The sequence below is a fragment of the Oratosquilla oratoria genome, chromosome 36, assembly GCF_046742065.1.
Source record: "Oratosquilla oratoria isolate Oo_2021 chromosome 36, ASM4674206v1, whole genome shotgun sequence".
Taxonomy (NCBI): Eukaryota; Metazoa; Arthropoda; class Malacostraca; order Stomatopoda; family Squillidae; genus Oratosquilla; species Oratosquilla oratoria.
The window spans coordinates 18,245,534-18,261,867 of NC_134812.1; the positions used below are offsets into that span (position 1 = coordinate 18,245,534).

A 16,334-nucleotide genomic window follows, 5' to 3' on the forward strand; every position below is an offset into this window, starting at 1 on the left:
GATGGGTACATACTCAAAAGAAAACTACAGAACAATGAAATCAAACTAAGAACTCAAATGATAGCGGAAGAAATACTATCAAAAGCCGCAAAACCAGCAAACAGTGAAAAATACAAAAATGTGGATAAAAAAGGAAATGAAGAGGAAATAAAGATAGGGCACTGAGAAGTGAAGCCAAGGAAAAAACGAGATTGAGAAAATGGTACACCAGAAAAATGTAAAAACCAAAAAATATAAGAAAAAATTAATAATGGCATATACAAACATGGACGGTATGATTTCTGGAATAAATTAAACAACTATTTGTCAATAGAGACACCAGACAATGGGAATTGTGGGGACAAAACTAAAATGTCCTATACAATCAAGTATGGTGGGACAAGGTTTATACAACCTTTGGTCAAAAATAGTATGGACTAACAAGGGGGAGGAGTCATGCTATTGACTAGAAAGGATCTAAATGCAATAAAGGCAACAGAAGGAAAGGATAATGTGGAATTGATCACAAAGTAAAAAATAGTAGTATGGAAAGTAGAAAGTTCAGTTATATTTGTGCCCCCAAAAACTAAAACTTGGACTGACAGTGAACACAGAATTACTAGAAGACACAAAGAATGAACCGAGACACTGAAATAGGGAGAAAATCGTAATTGTGGGCGACTTTAACGCAAGGGAAACAAGTTGGGAAGAATTGACAATGGGAGGTGGAGAGGAACACTGGGGCAACATCCTACTGGATATGACCACTGACTACACATTGACTCAATGGGTCAAAGAAAACCCTAGATACAGACAAAACAAAAAAAACATTGAGACTAGACTATATTCACCTCTGAGCCTGAAATTGTGGAAGAAATAAACTATAAGATACCAATTGGAAAGTGACCACATACTAATAGAGATTGAGCTTAAGGAACAAGAAACAGAAGGAGCATTAATGTACAACAAAACTGACTTTGTAAAACTTGGAAAAAATGTTCAAAATGCTAGTTGAGAAAAATTTGCAAATAATGAAACAAAGATGGAGAGAAATAAAACATTTTTAAAGAAATATATAAGGATGGTACAGATAAACATGTGCCTAAGCAGAAACGGAAAAGGGTGTACTTAAAGTGCTGGTATAATAAAAAGTGTAGCAAGGCTAATGATAGACGAGACAAAGCTTGGTAAAGATGGAAAACAAAAAAGTGACTAAATGGCAAACATGCATCAAACTGAAAAATGAATATGTAGACATATGCAGAGAGGAAAAAAATTATGAAATAGACATACAGCGAGATCTCTCATTAACGGACGTTAATTAGCCGTGTTTGCTGTGTTTTCACTGTTTTTGGTGTTTTTGGTGCTGTTGTTTAATGCGTGCAATCACTATGCCACCCAAAAACCACTCCAAAACACAGCGAAAACGCCGCAAACACAGCTAATTAACGTCCGTTAATGAGGGGTCTCACTGTAATAGAAAAACAGATCAACCTAAACTATTTTACAGATATGTAAACGATAAACTAAAAGAAACATGAAATAGTGAAACTGCATGAAGGAAATAAAGAATAAACAGAAGATGAATGGCTGAAGTAATGACCAGACATTTCAAGTCTGTATTTACAGTTGAAAGCTCAAAAGTGGGATGATGGTCACCAAGAAGGATCCCCCCCAAAATGAAAGAAATAACTGACAAAGAAATAAGGGACCAAATAAAGAAACTTGATGTCAGAAAGTAACATGGGCCAGACGAAACAGCAAACTGGATATTAAAAGAATGTATAGATAAACTCAGATAAAATACAAGATAATTGACTTCTCACTCAAAGGAAAAGTACCACAAAATTGGAAAAACAAATATTGTACCAATATACAAAGGAGGAAAAAGCAAATCCAACAAACTATAGACAGGTATCCCTTAAGCCACGCCCACACGGTCGAGCACTGTCCGCCGGGCACGAGGGCTTTGCTTGACAACGGGCAATTTCATCGGGCAAACCATCAAACTGTCCGTTCCCAGCGCCATTTGCAGGCACTGGATGGAGGGCTGACATCGCTGCCAAACACATGAGGTGAGGTGCGAGCAAAGTTAGCAAACCCGCTCAGTACAGACCGAAGTTACCTTACTACCATGTCCGCACCTAGTACTAGTGTGTACTGGTCTCGACAAGACGTGCTATTGGTGCTATGTTTTTCCTCCTATTTGTCTCTTGCCTTTGTATATATGGCTCCACTTTCGAAAGGAGAAAAGAAAAGCTGCTTATGTTCATTCTCATGTAACTGCAAAACCATTGTTCATTTTCATCCTGCAATTCACGTAGGGTTGTCACCAAGCTTCCCATTAAATCACATCTTTGTAACCACTCCCGGCATCAGGCATGTCTCCGTGATTTCTTGTTTTTCTTTTTAATGCAGGCAGCAATTATAATGCTGTAAAGTGCTACCTTCTTTCCAAGTATGGCGGGAACCATGGTTATCGTACCACACTGAATCACTCCCTCCCAACCTCTGCTTGCAGCCAACTAACCTCCAACCACCATCGTCAGCCATGTGGACACTTTGTGGGCAGAGTCTGCGGACTTTGCCCGGTAAGGGCAAAGTCTGCCAGGCACAGGTCGACCGTGTGGACGCGGCATTACAAGCACAATTGCAAAAATATGCAAAAATTAAAAATAAATGGAATAAACACTTGGAAGAGAACAACATACTAAACCTAAACCAATTTGGATTTAGAAGTGGAAGATCATGTACTACAAACTTCAAACGCTTTTACTCAAGATTGGTAGAAATAATACAAGAAATATGGCTGGGCAGACTGTGCCTTCCTGGACTTGCAAAAGGCTTTTGACAAAGTACCACACAAAAAGCGACCAAGAAAAATTGAAACAATAGGTGGAATACAGGGAAAATTTGAATGGATGAACAACTTCTTGAACTGAAGAAAAATGAGTGGTACTTAAGAGAAATTAACTCAAATTGGGTAAACATAAGTGGAGTCCCCCAAAGCTCCATATTGGCTCCGATAATGTTTGCCATTTATATAAATAACATGGATGAAGGAATCTAATGTTATATAAACTTCTTTGCCGATGATGTGAAACTATTGAAGAAAGTAAAGATTGCAAATATTTTCAAGAAGACCTGGACAAAGTCTGGAAATTGAGTATATAAGACGAAGTGAATTTCAACATTAAGAAATGTAGTATAATGTAATTTGGAAAAAGTAAAAATAGAATATCTGGTCAATACAAAATTGGTACAAAGGAAGCTACAAAAGTAAACTAAGAATGAGACCTAGGAGTAATTATCTCAAATGACATGACACCAGACAAACATGTAAGCAATAGTTGAAGAAACTTACAATTTAACAAGATCAATGAAAGTGGCCTTTGACTAAGTGGATGAGGAAATGGTAAAGAAAACACTAGTTACACTGATAAGATCAAAATTAGAACATGCAGCGTCACTATGGACACCCAGTACAATAAAAAACAAAGAAACTACAAAGAATTCAAAGAGCATTGACAAAGATGGCACTAACACTTAGCAAGTTGACATACAAAGATTGGACAAACTAAACTTACTAACTCGAACAAAGAGAAAGAGGTGATTTGATAACCATCTACAGAATTATGAAAGGGATGGAAATCATTGATAGGGATGATCTACTTAAATGGGACAGAAGAAATACAAGAGGACACTAAAAGAAACTTAAGGACAGTAAGAAGAAATTTGAAAAAAGCTTTCCAAAGTAATAGATACATGGAACAAATTGGAAAAAAAAACAGCAAGTGCTAAAACTATACATGATTTTAAGAAAGAACTGGATGCAGATATACAACTGTGGGTCACTACGAGCATAGCTCTCCTCCCGCAAAATACAACTAGGTACATACACATCAGAGAGGAAGGACGTCCAGCAATTAAGCTCCGAATTGGCACTGTTGTTTGAATCAGATAAAACTCCCATTTTTTGGGATGTAGTGTTGTTGTGTTCTCAAGTGACCGGTAAGGTATCTAATCCGGTATTTGAAATAGTTTTTAGCACAAAATGGAGGAAAATAAAAGAAAAGAATCAACAAAGATGATTAGATACAAGTGGAGTGGAGTCACCACTGGGAGTGATCCCAAAGAGAACATGTACAAGTGCCACTGAAGACAACTCGTATGTATGAAAGTAAGGTTTTTTGGGGGATCTCAGAGGGAAAGAGGAGCAATAGGAAAAATTATGGACACAGAATGAGAAACTAGGGTTGGCGGGGCACCAAAGAATCCCGACATCAACGACTTGGTAGATGAATTGATTTAAAGATAGACCATAGAGCTTTGCAAATATAGATATCAAACTTACAGAGCAAACTACGAGATAATCAGAGTTAAATGATCCAAAATGTGAACTAAATATGATTGAAAGAAAATGAAAGGAAAACCAGGATAGAAAAAAAACTAGGAACTAAAGAAAGATCAAAGATCAATTACAAGCAGTGACCAAAAAGATGGGAGAATCAAAGAGTGATCTCACCGAAATAAAAATTCAATGGAAAAAGGATTGTGAAAAGATAAAAAAAAAAAATAATAATACAACAGCTGGTAGAGGGGAATGCAAAAGAAACAGTGATTAAGTTAATCAAAAAAGGAAAATTGGGCGAGTGTATAAAAGAAAAGTTGGAGAAGGAAATCAACGATGTGCATAGGATGGGTACACTAAAGAAAAAACTATAAACCAATGAAAATCAAACTAAGGACTCGTATGACAGCTGAAGAGATACTATCAAAAGTGACAAAACTAGCAAACAATAAAAATTACAAAAATGTGGATAAAAAAGGAAATGAAAGATGAAGAAATAGAGAAAGATAGGGCACTAAGAAATGAAGCTAATGAAGGAAACTAGAGAAGACTGAAAAAAAAGCAAGTTTTTTTTTTAGAGTACAGTGGTACCTCTATTTACGTGATTAATCCCTTCTGTACACCTCCGCATAAATAGAAATTCATAATTGAAACTATTTCCCATTGAAATCAATGTTAATTCAATTAATCCATTCCAGACCTTGAAAAAGTCTACTTTTTTCCCCCCTCTGATAGGATAAAGCCTGTCACCAAATGGACATATATAGGGATTCTGATGTTCCTGCACCATCAATGCCAAAAAAAAATCAATGTTAAAGGCCATTTACAAGGTAAAAAATAATTCAAAAAGCAATTTTTTGTACCTACTGATGGTAAGGCTTGTAGCTGGTGTAGGGGGATGGGAGTGAGGTGGTGGAGTGGTGGGGGCTTACTGAGCCCCCTCTGAAGGAGGAGGTTCTCCTTCAGCAGGAGTGGCACCCTCATCAGGATGCTGTCGTTTGGCACAAAGCTGGAAGAACTGTGATGGTTGCTTGACGGCATCGTGTACAGGATTTAGAGGTAGTGAGGCATGACCAGTTCATTGAACTGGCCTGCAACACAGCTCACTAATGTCTGGTCCAGGTGTGTGACCTCAACGAAATCTTAAGAGCTTCCTCCACATTACACAGAGACCTTCACCTCCATGGAGGGGCCCTGAACACTACCATCATCTCCCTCAACCTCTTGCTGTTCCTGGGCCAATTTGGCAACCTGCTCCTTATGCAGCTCCTTCAGCTCCTTGGTGGTCAGTTCATCTTTGTGCTCCCCTACTATCTCCTCAACATCCCCGTCCTCCATCTCCAGGCCCAAGTCCCTCCCTAGTGCAACAATGTCCAAGATGACCAATGGATCAGCAGACTCAAAGCCCTGGAAGTCCCACTCCCTGTCAAATGATTGTCAAAGCTTTTTCCACGCTGCCTGTAGAGTCCTGATGGTAACCTGCTCCCAGCTCTTGCTAATCATCTTGACAGTGCAAGATGTTGAAATGCGACTTCCAAAATTCTTGCAGGGGTCCATGTTGGTGGTAGCGTTGAAGCAGTGTTCAAACAGAGCATGCGTGCACAGCTTCTTGAAATTAGAAGCTACCTGCTGGTCCATCAGTTGCAGAATGGAAGTGGTGTTCGGAGGCAGGAATTTAATTACGACGAAATCCAGGTCTTGGGGAAGATGTGTCTGCATGTCGAGGGGATGTGCTTGGGCGTTATCCTGCAGCAGTGCTAAGAAAATGACCGACGAGTGGGGAAAATGGGAGAAATAAGGAAGGATAAAGTGAAGGCAGTTAAGATGAGAACAGGTAAGGCAACTGGTCTGGATCGATGTCATGCAGAATGTCTGAAAAAAGGAGGTACAGTGATGGTGGACTGGCTGGTGCTTATTCAACATTTGTTGAAGAGGGTAAAGTGCCGGAGGACTGGAGGAGTGCCTGTATAGTTCCACTTTACAAGGGAAAAGGGGACAAGTGTGAGTAGTAGTTTCAGAGGGATTAGCTTGTTAAGTGTAGTTGGGAAGGCTTATGGGTCTTGATTGAGAGGATTAAGAAAGGAACCGAGTAATTGGTGAGGAACAGTATGGGTTTAGGACAGGTAGAGGCTGCATAGATCAGATTTTTGTGGCAAGACATGTGATAAAGCTATAGGAAAAGGTAAGGACATTTTTTGGGCTTATGGATTTGGAAAAGGCTTATGATAGGGTAGACAGGAAGGCAATGTGGGAGGTATTGCAGATATATGGGATAGGAGGAAAGCTTTTAGGAGTTGTAAAGAGTTTTTACGAGATTAGTAGAGCATGTGTCAAGATTAGAAATGGAGAGTGGTTTGAGGTAAAGGTGGGACTTCATCAGGGATGTATTATATCACCCTGGTTGTTCAATTTATACATGGATAGGGTGGTATGAGAGGTAAATACCCCTAAAATCAATAAGTAATGAGAAAATGTCAGGAGAAACTATTTTCATAAGCTTACAAAACTTTGTCTCCTTCAAAATAATTGCCTCTCGCATCTACACACGTCTGCATGAGTCTCTCCCAATCCAGGAAGACCTCCTCAAAGTCCTTTTTCAGTAGTCCCTTCAGGTAACTTTCCAATGCCTCTTTCAGCTCCTCTGATGACTGGAATCTGATTCCCCTAAGGCTGTCTTCCATGCATGGGAACAGGAAGAAGTCACAAGGGGCTAGGTCAGCGCTGTAGGGTGGGTGCGAATGTGGCAGGAAATGGAGTAGAGGTGGAGGTAGAATGTAGATTGAGAGAGAGTAAATGCCTTGGTGGATTAAAAAGTAACGAGAAATAGACATTTGGGAATGGATGCGAAGAGGAGATTGTATGAAGGAGTGATTGTGCCGACAGCACTGTACGGGGCAGAAACATGGAACATAAGAGGAAGAGAGGAGTTTGAAAGTGAGACGAGGTGTCCAAGAAGTATGATAGGGGTTACTAGGCTGGATAGAGTGAGAAATGAGAAAGTGAGGAGAACGGGGGAGGAAAGGGAGTTGGGAAACAGTGGATGAAAGTATTAGGATGGTTTGGACACATGGAAAGAATGAATGAAGAAAGACTATTAAAAGAGGTGTGGAAGGCAGATGTAGGAGTAAACATGAGGGGGTGACCTATGATGAGATGGATGGATGGATGGAGTAAAAGGGGCTTTGGGGAAGAAGGGAATGTCTGTTGAGGAGGGACGGGAGGACAGAAGACAGAGGTGAATGGAGAATGGTTGTATATGGATGTTGTGATCCATGAGGTGGAATGGGTGCAGGATAGGGGGTGAGAGAGTATGTGCGAGAAAAATTTGACAGCCCGAAGGGATTTCTCCCCGTCTTCTCCTTTTCTCCATGAAGGGACAGAGAGGGGGGGGGGTCACCGATTTAATGATGTGGCCTTGCTGTGGGTGTGCTGTGTCTTGCGACATTGCTCCTGACCCAGGGCAGTGGACAAGATACAGGGATGACCCATCATCCAGGAGGTGCTAAGATAAGATGGAGGGAAGACAGTGGAGGGGAGTGGAGTGTGATAGGGATGGAATGTGTGGGAGTGGTTTTTAGGCTTTTTTTTTTTTTTGCTACCTCCCTTATAAGGGGGAAAAAAGCCTTTGGTGTATGTATGTACCACCATGAAGCCCATTCTCAATCGCTCAAAATAGTCCATGCCCCGATGAAGTTCGGGACAGGAACACCCACAATCAGGGATGAATGGGGGGGGTAAGCTAGTCACTGGCCATCGTCTTGGCATCACCCTGGCAACCACGATGACCCTCGCCCAACAATTAAACATTCTTGTCCCTTTACACAAGTGTTGTGCAGCTGCCCATCCCCACCAGCTAGACAACGTGGAGCCACCCTCGCCGCACCCTTCACGTGAGACGTCTTTCTCCTGACCCTACTTGTGCAAGAATCTTGGCACTAAAAGTATGCCCATACGCAAACGAAGGCAGTGCCGCATAAAATTAACATGCCAGTACGAGCCACTAGGGTAAAAAAATCACGATCGATACATAAAATACGCAAACTACATGGAATCCTCATCTTGAAAAGGATATGTACTGAAGTCTGAAGTGCAGGAGTACAACAGCTGAAGAAATTTCCGGTAATTTTTAGAAGTACACACCTACGTGATATAGCAACAGAAAAAATACAAATATTGTAAATTATAATACATCAACGTAATACAAGTTTTTCATGGCGGAAATAAATTACAAAAAGTTGCTACAAGCTATTTCAAACGAACGTGGCCTATGCGACTGCTCAACTTTTTTTAACGAGGTCGAAGAAATTAAAGTATAATAAATTCGTCTAATATAACCTACCTAACCTTCATTTAGTAATACGGTACCTGTAATTCTAGGTCATCAGGGTCATTGTCTTCGTCCTCCGAATCTATCAAAAAGATGGCGTCACGAGTCGCCATGACTGTTTGGGTATCATTTTTTTAACAACATTCAGTTATTGCTTTCCTCCAAGAAAAACGTATACTGTATTATGTTCATGTATTATAATTTACAAAATAACATCTTAATACTATATCGCATAGGTGTTAACTTCTAAAAATACCAATTTCCTTACAAAGAAAGGCTCAGGAAGCCAAATCTGCCCACATTAGCATATAAAACAGACGATCGATTTTTAATTATCAATGGGATACATGAGGAATGTTGTGAAGGTCTCCATTTTTATATGTACCCACCAAAGGGATCGATTGGGAGATCTTGAAGCGAGAGAGAATTTAAGAAAACTCGTTCCCCACTACATGTAACCAACCCTTGGAACGAGACCCGCCGTGACTCAGTTGGTAGAGAGCGAATCTGGTAACCGCGCGATTTAGGAATCAGAAACCTGCCCAAGGCGCAGAGGTTAGGAAAGGAATGGACTCGTACTGCCGCTTGACCGCAACTCACCTAGGGCCTTAGATGACCTCGTGATATTGCTGTGATACACTAGTTTCCTCCGGGTATTGTCACTACAGTGGCCGTGGACAGTTTCCTCTGTTCAAGTATGAACGTTTCCAGACCACAGAAGAGGTCCAAGTTCAAACAAATTCTGGGAAAATCAACAACTAAAATATAAAAAGTAACGAATGAAGACCACCTCACACAACCACTTAATATAGTGGCTTTTGAACTAGAGTCAGGTCAGTAGACCCTTCTTCCAGAAAAGGACTAAAACCAAGTACTGTACTATTTATTTCCTAACACTAAGCCTAAAGGAATCCGAGGACATTTGCAGGAAGAAACCAGTAGGCCAGGGCTCTCTAAATTAAAAATTTTTCCTTAAGGGAGAGCAACTCCCCATAAGCTTTGCTTCTCGCTCTCCCTTTTCAACTACCAATTTTATAAAAAAAAAAATGTATATATGTATGTCTAATTGTATTTAATATTGTTGAATAAACCTATAATAATAATAATAAAACTATGGCCCGCCGCACGATTTCATCCGGCCCGCCAAACAAATCCCTGTGTGGTGGCCTTGAAAATGAGCACGCTGCAGTGTTGCTGATCTAAGCCAGCGTTGCCAGTTGGATTTGTCCAAACTATCATACCAACCTATCTATTATTAACCAAGGCAGTGGCAAGAATTCTGTCACGGTTTAATTGCTGTGACTACCAATTAAAATGTAATGAAAACTCAAACTGTTTCCAACTGACAAGGATAGCCTCGCTGCCTCAGTCGTCAGGGAGGGGAGGGTCTTGAGGGGGTGGGTGGTGTTGGTTGGAAGGAGGGGTAGTGATAGACGCAGGGAGACGAGCGACAGGCCTTGCAGAAATCAAAAATATTTTATTACCGATTGCTCTATTTGCAATAATTAAACTGAAATCTATTAATTATATATTTAAACCCAAAATGCTGCACACTCATGAATAATTATTGTATTATTGTACTGCTGCTAAACTATTGTACATTGTACACACATTCAAATTTTCATATTTGTAAGATAATTATTGCATGACTGGCATCGCTGAATTCAAAGCTGAGGCTGCTTACTGGCGGTGCTCAGCCCGAGTCAGTTTCCCTCTCTCTCGATAGTGTGACGCACAGATACTAGTACTGTTCATGAACTTGTATTTATTATGATAGCCCAGTTTCTTAAAGTTTAAGAAACTAGGCTATCATAATATAAATATTGAACATTTCAGTTACTCCAAAGTTTAAGACAAACTTTGGAGTAACTGAAATGTTTAAGTAGATACGAAAAAAAAAATTACTTCACCTCGACTAGTTTATTTTCGAGTAAACAAGATCAACGTAGCCTAATTTTGTATGTAGGCCTATTAACCGTGGAATACTATGGTGGTTTTCAAGGAAGTGCAAATTCGCCCGCTCATAGATAGCATTCCATGGTTAAGCACATTGGAGTTAGCTCCGAACTTTAATTTTAATAACCAGTTGACAAGCCAGTACCTTTAAATCCCTAAAATACCCTTATGTTTTCAGATATGGAAAGGAGAAAAGAAAATTGGACAGCGAGTGTCAGTTCAGTGACAAATGGAAAATAAAGTACTTTTTCATGAAAGCATAATGATTAAGCTTAATGTCTCATATGTAGAGACTGTTGCTGTTATGAAGGAGTGCATTATTCGTAGGGACTATGAATCTAAACGAGTTCGTCTTGGCCTAATTTCATAAGTAGGCTTATTAACCATGGAATGCTACGGTGCTTTTCAAGATAGTGCAAATTCGCGCGCTCATAGGTAACATGCCAGGGTTAAGCAATCATGGTAAACCCGAACTTTAATAAAGCCAATTAATTTTCTGTATCCGTTTAAATTCCTAAAATACCCTTATGTTTTCAGATATGGAAAAGAAAAAAGAAAAGTGGACAGTGAGTGTCGTCAGTTCAATGACGAACGGAATATAAAGTACTTTTTTGTGAAAGCAAATGATAAAGCTTTATGCCTCATGTAAAGACAGTGTTGCTGTTCTGAAAGAATACAATATTCATCGGCACTATGAATCTAAACATGGCTCAAGTTATTCCCACATCACAGGAGCAGAACGCACTAAAGTTTGAATCATTTCAGCACAGTCTGCATTCTCAAGCTTTTTTCAGCAAGAAAAAATCTGAAAATGAAACTTCAACTAGAGCCAGTTACAAAGTTGCCTATGTGTTAGCCAAAAATGGAAAACCTTTCACTGATGGTAGTATCATAAAAGAGTGTATAGTGGAAGCAGCGGGAGAGTTATGTCTAGAAAAAGTAAACCTCTTCAAAATGACAAGTCTTGGGTCAAAAACTGTTGCTCGTAGAACTGAAGATTTAGGTGGCAACATAATTCGGCAAATAAAGGAAAAAGCAAAAAGATTTTGTTGGTATTCTCTTGCATTGGATGAATCAACTGATGTGTGTGATACCTCTCAGCTCTTAGTATTCATTCATGGTGTTGATAGTGAATTTAACGTGACCCAAGAATTAGCATCAGTTCACAGCATGCACACAACAACTGGAGAGGACATTTTCAATGAAGCAAGTAAAACTATGACAATATAACCTGGAATGGAAACAAGTGCAGTGTGTGACAATTGATGGAGGAAAGAATATGTCTGGGACAAAGAAGGGTTTGGTTGGACAAATTACAACAGCTTGTGAGGTTGGAGGATTCTCAAATCCCATTTTTCTGCATTGCCTTATCCATCAACAAGCATTGTGCCTAAAATATGTTGATATGTATTGTGTCATGAAACCTGTTTCTGTGGTTCATTTCACTAGATCTCATGCACTCAACCATCGCCAGTTTCGTGATTTCTTGAAAGAAATTGATGCCGAGTTTGTTGACTTGCCTTATTATACAGCAGTTAGATGGCTTAGTTGTGGAAAGGTTTTGCTGCATTTCCTTGAGCTCAGATTAGAAATTTATTCATTTCTCACAAAGAAAAATAAACCTCAGCCATTATTATCAGAATGTGAATGGATTTGGAAATTGGCCTTTTTTGCAGATATGACAGGTCATATGAATCAATTGAATCTGAAGTTGCAAGGCAAAACAAATTTGATCAGTGACTACTTCATTCATGTCAAGGCATTCAGCAAAACTCGCGGTACTTGAAGACCAGGTGAAATTTAAGAATTTTGCTCATTTTCCATGTTGTGAAAAATTTCATGCAGAAAGTAAAGTTGAATATCCTTCCTCATTTGCAAATGAAATAATTTCAGATTTGAAAAAAGTTTCAGGAGCGATTTGCTGACCTTGATGCCAAAGCAAATGAAATCAGGCTCTTTCATAATCCATTTGACTGCAATGCTGAAAATCTTCCAACTCTATTTCAAATGGAAATTATTGATCTCCAGGCAGATGACAGACAAAGATAAGTATAGAGAAGGAAATCTGATTGAGTTTTATAAATGCCTGAAGCCAGATCAGTTTCCAAATTTGAAAAAGTTTGCTTGTAGTTTTGTGTCCATTTTTGGTACAACATACTTGTGTGAACAAACATTTTCCAAAATGAAGTATGTGAAATCTAACTATCGAGCAAATTTGTCTGATGATCATTTGAAATCAATTCTTACAATTGGCTCATCTAATCTGGAACCTGATTTCAATGAAATCTTGAAGTCAAAACGACAGTATCATTCGTCACTAATTTGGTTGCATAAAACTACAGGCAGGAATCTATTTAGTTTACCCTGATTTTTTCCAACAAGATACGTTTTTATTTTGCCATGTTTATACTCTAATATTGAGGAAATTAAATTACTGGCACAGTTGTTGTTGTTTTTTTCTTTGGCCCGCATAAATGTGGGAAATATATAATGTGGCCCTTACATTGAAAAGTTTGGAGACTCCTGCAGTAGGCAACAAACTCGGCCTATACCCCCTCCTACCACCGTAAAAGCTACCTCCACCCTCGTATATACACGTTAAACCTAGTCCACATGCCCTTGGGTGCGGGGTTGGGCGCTACTTTCCCAACCCCCAAAATCCTGTCTACGGGCCCGGCCCATACGGGACCGTCGATCCAACCACGCAACCCCTCAAGCATCGGCTCAAGCCAACAGGTACCAAACACTTTCGCTAATATTTTTTTATTAGCAAGACCTGCATACATTTTGACATACGTAAGAAAATTATTGTCACCTTAGTAATACCGTAGCCCTAAACGATAGGGGAAAACGCCCGTAATCGGCAGTCCGAACTACCGATGACAGACTAGCAGCGACGGTCACGATAGAAACAAGCTATTTGCACCCTGCAGGAACAGAGAGCGACGCTTGCAAGCAAATCCAAAATTGCAACCTTGTGTTCAACATTTTGGTGATAGTTCTGATGGACCACGTTAACATCGAGTAGGAATACAAATCTGAACAAAATCCATTTTTAACAAATTGCGCATGGCACAAACTAGAAAAAATACTGAACACAAACAACGAATGGCAGCTACCTCCAGGGCACCTACCTAACCGTTCCGAATGTTAGCTACTCCGGAGCTACTCGGCACATTCACCCATTCTTAAAATGTCAATCAATCAGTCACATTTCCATGACATGTCATTCATTCAATACCTTAAATCTTCAACACCTTGATCAAAAAGCAATCTCGAACAATCTTGTTCGCCGTTACCGCAAAACTTGACTAGTCAGTGGATTTGAAAACTACGGCACTCGAAATTGCGAATTAGTAGGTCCTAACATTGCTCAGTCCTGGAAAAATTGACAGATACACCCCTGTTTTAAACTATAATAACGACAGACCTAATAAAACAAGACAAGCATTGTTGTCACAAACTGTACATTTTTTTCACAAATTCTCGAGTCATTTCCAAATTTAAGCAGGGAGTTGACTGTAGAGGTATGCTTACCTCTGATTCTGCCATTGACTTTACTCGTTGATAATGCAGAAGACCAATTCTTTTTGGAGTATCCTTTCAATGCGGTATGTTCACGGTCTCTATTCACACATCTCTCTTGCACCACTAGCTGATTCGAGTATACTCCTCGCGTGTTATGTTGACACTGCCTCCCAACTCGCCGATTTGGATATCTTAATTTTGTATAGTATACATTTTTAGATAACTTTAATTGGTAAATAAAACACAGGTCATTTTTACTTTAATTTTACACTAGTAGTATTTGTATGGAATTAGCGTATATAAATAAAATAATTCCATACATGGAACTACTTTATTCTAAATGGCGCAATACAAAGGAATACAATTAGCAGCAGACTTATGAGGCTATTGTGAATTAAAAGTGGATATAAACAGTGAAAACGGAGAATCACTGACTTAATCTAAGCGAATGAGCCCACAATGCTGATAATTAAGTTAACTTGGGGCTGGACTCCATATATTTATCTATTTTTTTTTTTAAGTGTCAATTGCATGTTAACTCAACATGAATAGGTTGTTTGTTCCAAAACTTTACCATACGGTTTAGTAATAATAAAAAAAGTCATTGGTGTTTGATCTCTTATAGACTATTTTGTAATAATTTCATATGATATTACTACGGTCTACAAAAAATAATTATATATGCCCATATCAACGAATCCGTGGAACATTTTAAAGGCTTCATTTCAATTGCTCCGCATTCTACTTTTGGATAATCTAAATTAACGAGTTCAAGTTAGACGCTATTCATAGGGTTTTTTACATAAAGTTGGGCTAATTCTAGTGATTCTACGTTATACTCTTTCTAATTTGTCTATGCATTATTAGATCTGGGGATCAGAACTGAACGGAGCATTCGAGATGATGGCCTACAAGAGAATATATAGTATTTATTACTGTTTCAGTCTTATGATCTTATGAGGAGAGCGGGGGTAGAGAGGGAGTTGGGAGATAGGGTTGATGAAAGAGTATTGGGATGGTTTGGACACATGGGAAAAGGTGAGTGAAGAAAGATTATTAAAAGAGGTGTGAAAGGCAGAGATGGAAGGAGTGAACATGAGGGGGCGACAAAGGATGATATCAGTGGCGGCGCTAGGGGGGGGGAGGCTTGGGGGGGGCTTTAGCCCCCCATTAAAGTGGTCAGCCCCCCCATTAGCCCCCCAACTGAGATGAGCAAATTTAAAATTTAAAACACTCATTGAAATAATTTTATTAAGTGGAATTTTTAATTGCCAGGGCTAAAGATTTGTCAGCCATCAGTGCTAGCCCTACCATTAACCCCCTCCCCTTCTGAAGTGAGGATAATATATGTGTATTATCATATTACTATTAGCCCCCCCCCAAAATTTGCTCAGCCCCCCCTTAGCCTCCCCAACTAAAAATTCCTGGCGCCGCCGCTGGATGAGATGTATATGGGATAAAAAGGGACATTGGGAAAGAAGGGAATGTCTGTTGAGGAAGAAAAGGAAAATACAGAAGATAGGAGTGGATAATGGTTGTGTATGGATGATGCTGTGATGCATGAAAGGGAGTCGGGGGGAGTATGTGTGAATGATATTTTGACGCAGGCCGTTTTTTTCTGCATTAGGGGACGGAGACGAGGGGTGTCGCCGATTAAATGAAGTGGCCTTGCTGTGGATGTCCTTTGTCTTGTTGCATTGCTTTTGACCCAAGGCAGTGGGTGAGATGCAGTCAGGGCCGTTTCTAGGCACAGGCGACACAGGCGGTCGCCTGGGGCTCCATTTGCTGTGGGGTGGGGGCGCGAAATTGCCATCCAATATTAATATAGAAATAAATGAGAGACAAGTATTTTTGTACGTGAATAATTCAAATAAAAAATAAATACAAGTGCAAACGCGAAAATAAATGAATAATGAAAGTGTTGATACTTGATGCAACGGTGTTTGTTTGAAAGCACATTTCACATTTTAGCCGGTTTTCGGTCGAATTTAGCTAACTAATGGACTCAATCTGGCGGTTTCAGAAAAGTTGTCAACACTGTATAGGTAGATGTCGTCAGTATGATGTGAGTGCAGTGAGTCTGTTACAGCAGCACCCATTGATCCCGCTGACTGGTCACCCGAGTTGTCTGATGGAGAGAGGATCGAGTTGGTAAGTCGAGGGCCATATGTAATCAAATCAGAGTTCCCATTC

The 16,334-nt window shown here is 39.7% G+C and overlaps 1 protein-coding gene across 1 annotated transcript in view; it reads right to left on the reverse strand.

The window, feature by feature from the left end:
* The window catches only part of LOC143019039 (serine/threonine-protein kinase pim-3-like), a 63,797-nt gene extending 47,557 nt beyond the window's left edge, over window positions 1-16,240 (reverse strand). Inside the window, exons 1-2 of the mRNA XM_076174740.1 lie at window positions 16,139-16,240; window positions 14,151-14,364 (exon numbers count right to left, since the gene is read on the reverse strand). Coding sequence (XP_076030855.1) covers window positions 14,151-14,364; window positions 16,139-16,240 — 316 coding nt within the window. The remainder of the gene's footprint in view (window positions 1-14,150; window positions 14,365-16,138) is intronic.
* Between the last annotated feature and the right edge of the window lie 94 nt (window positions 16,241-16,334).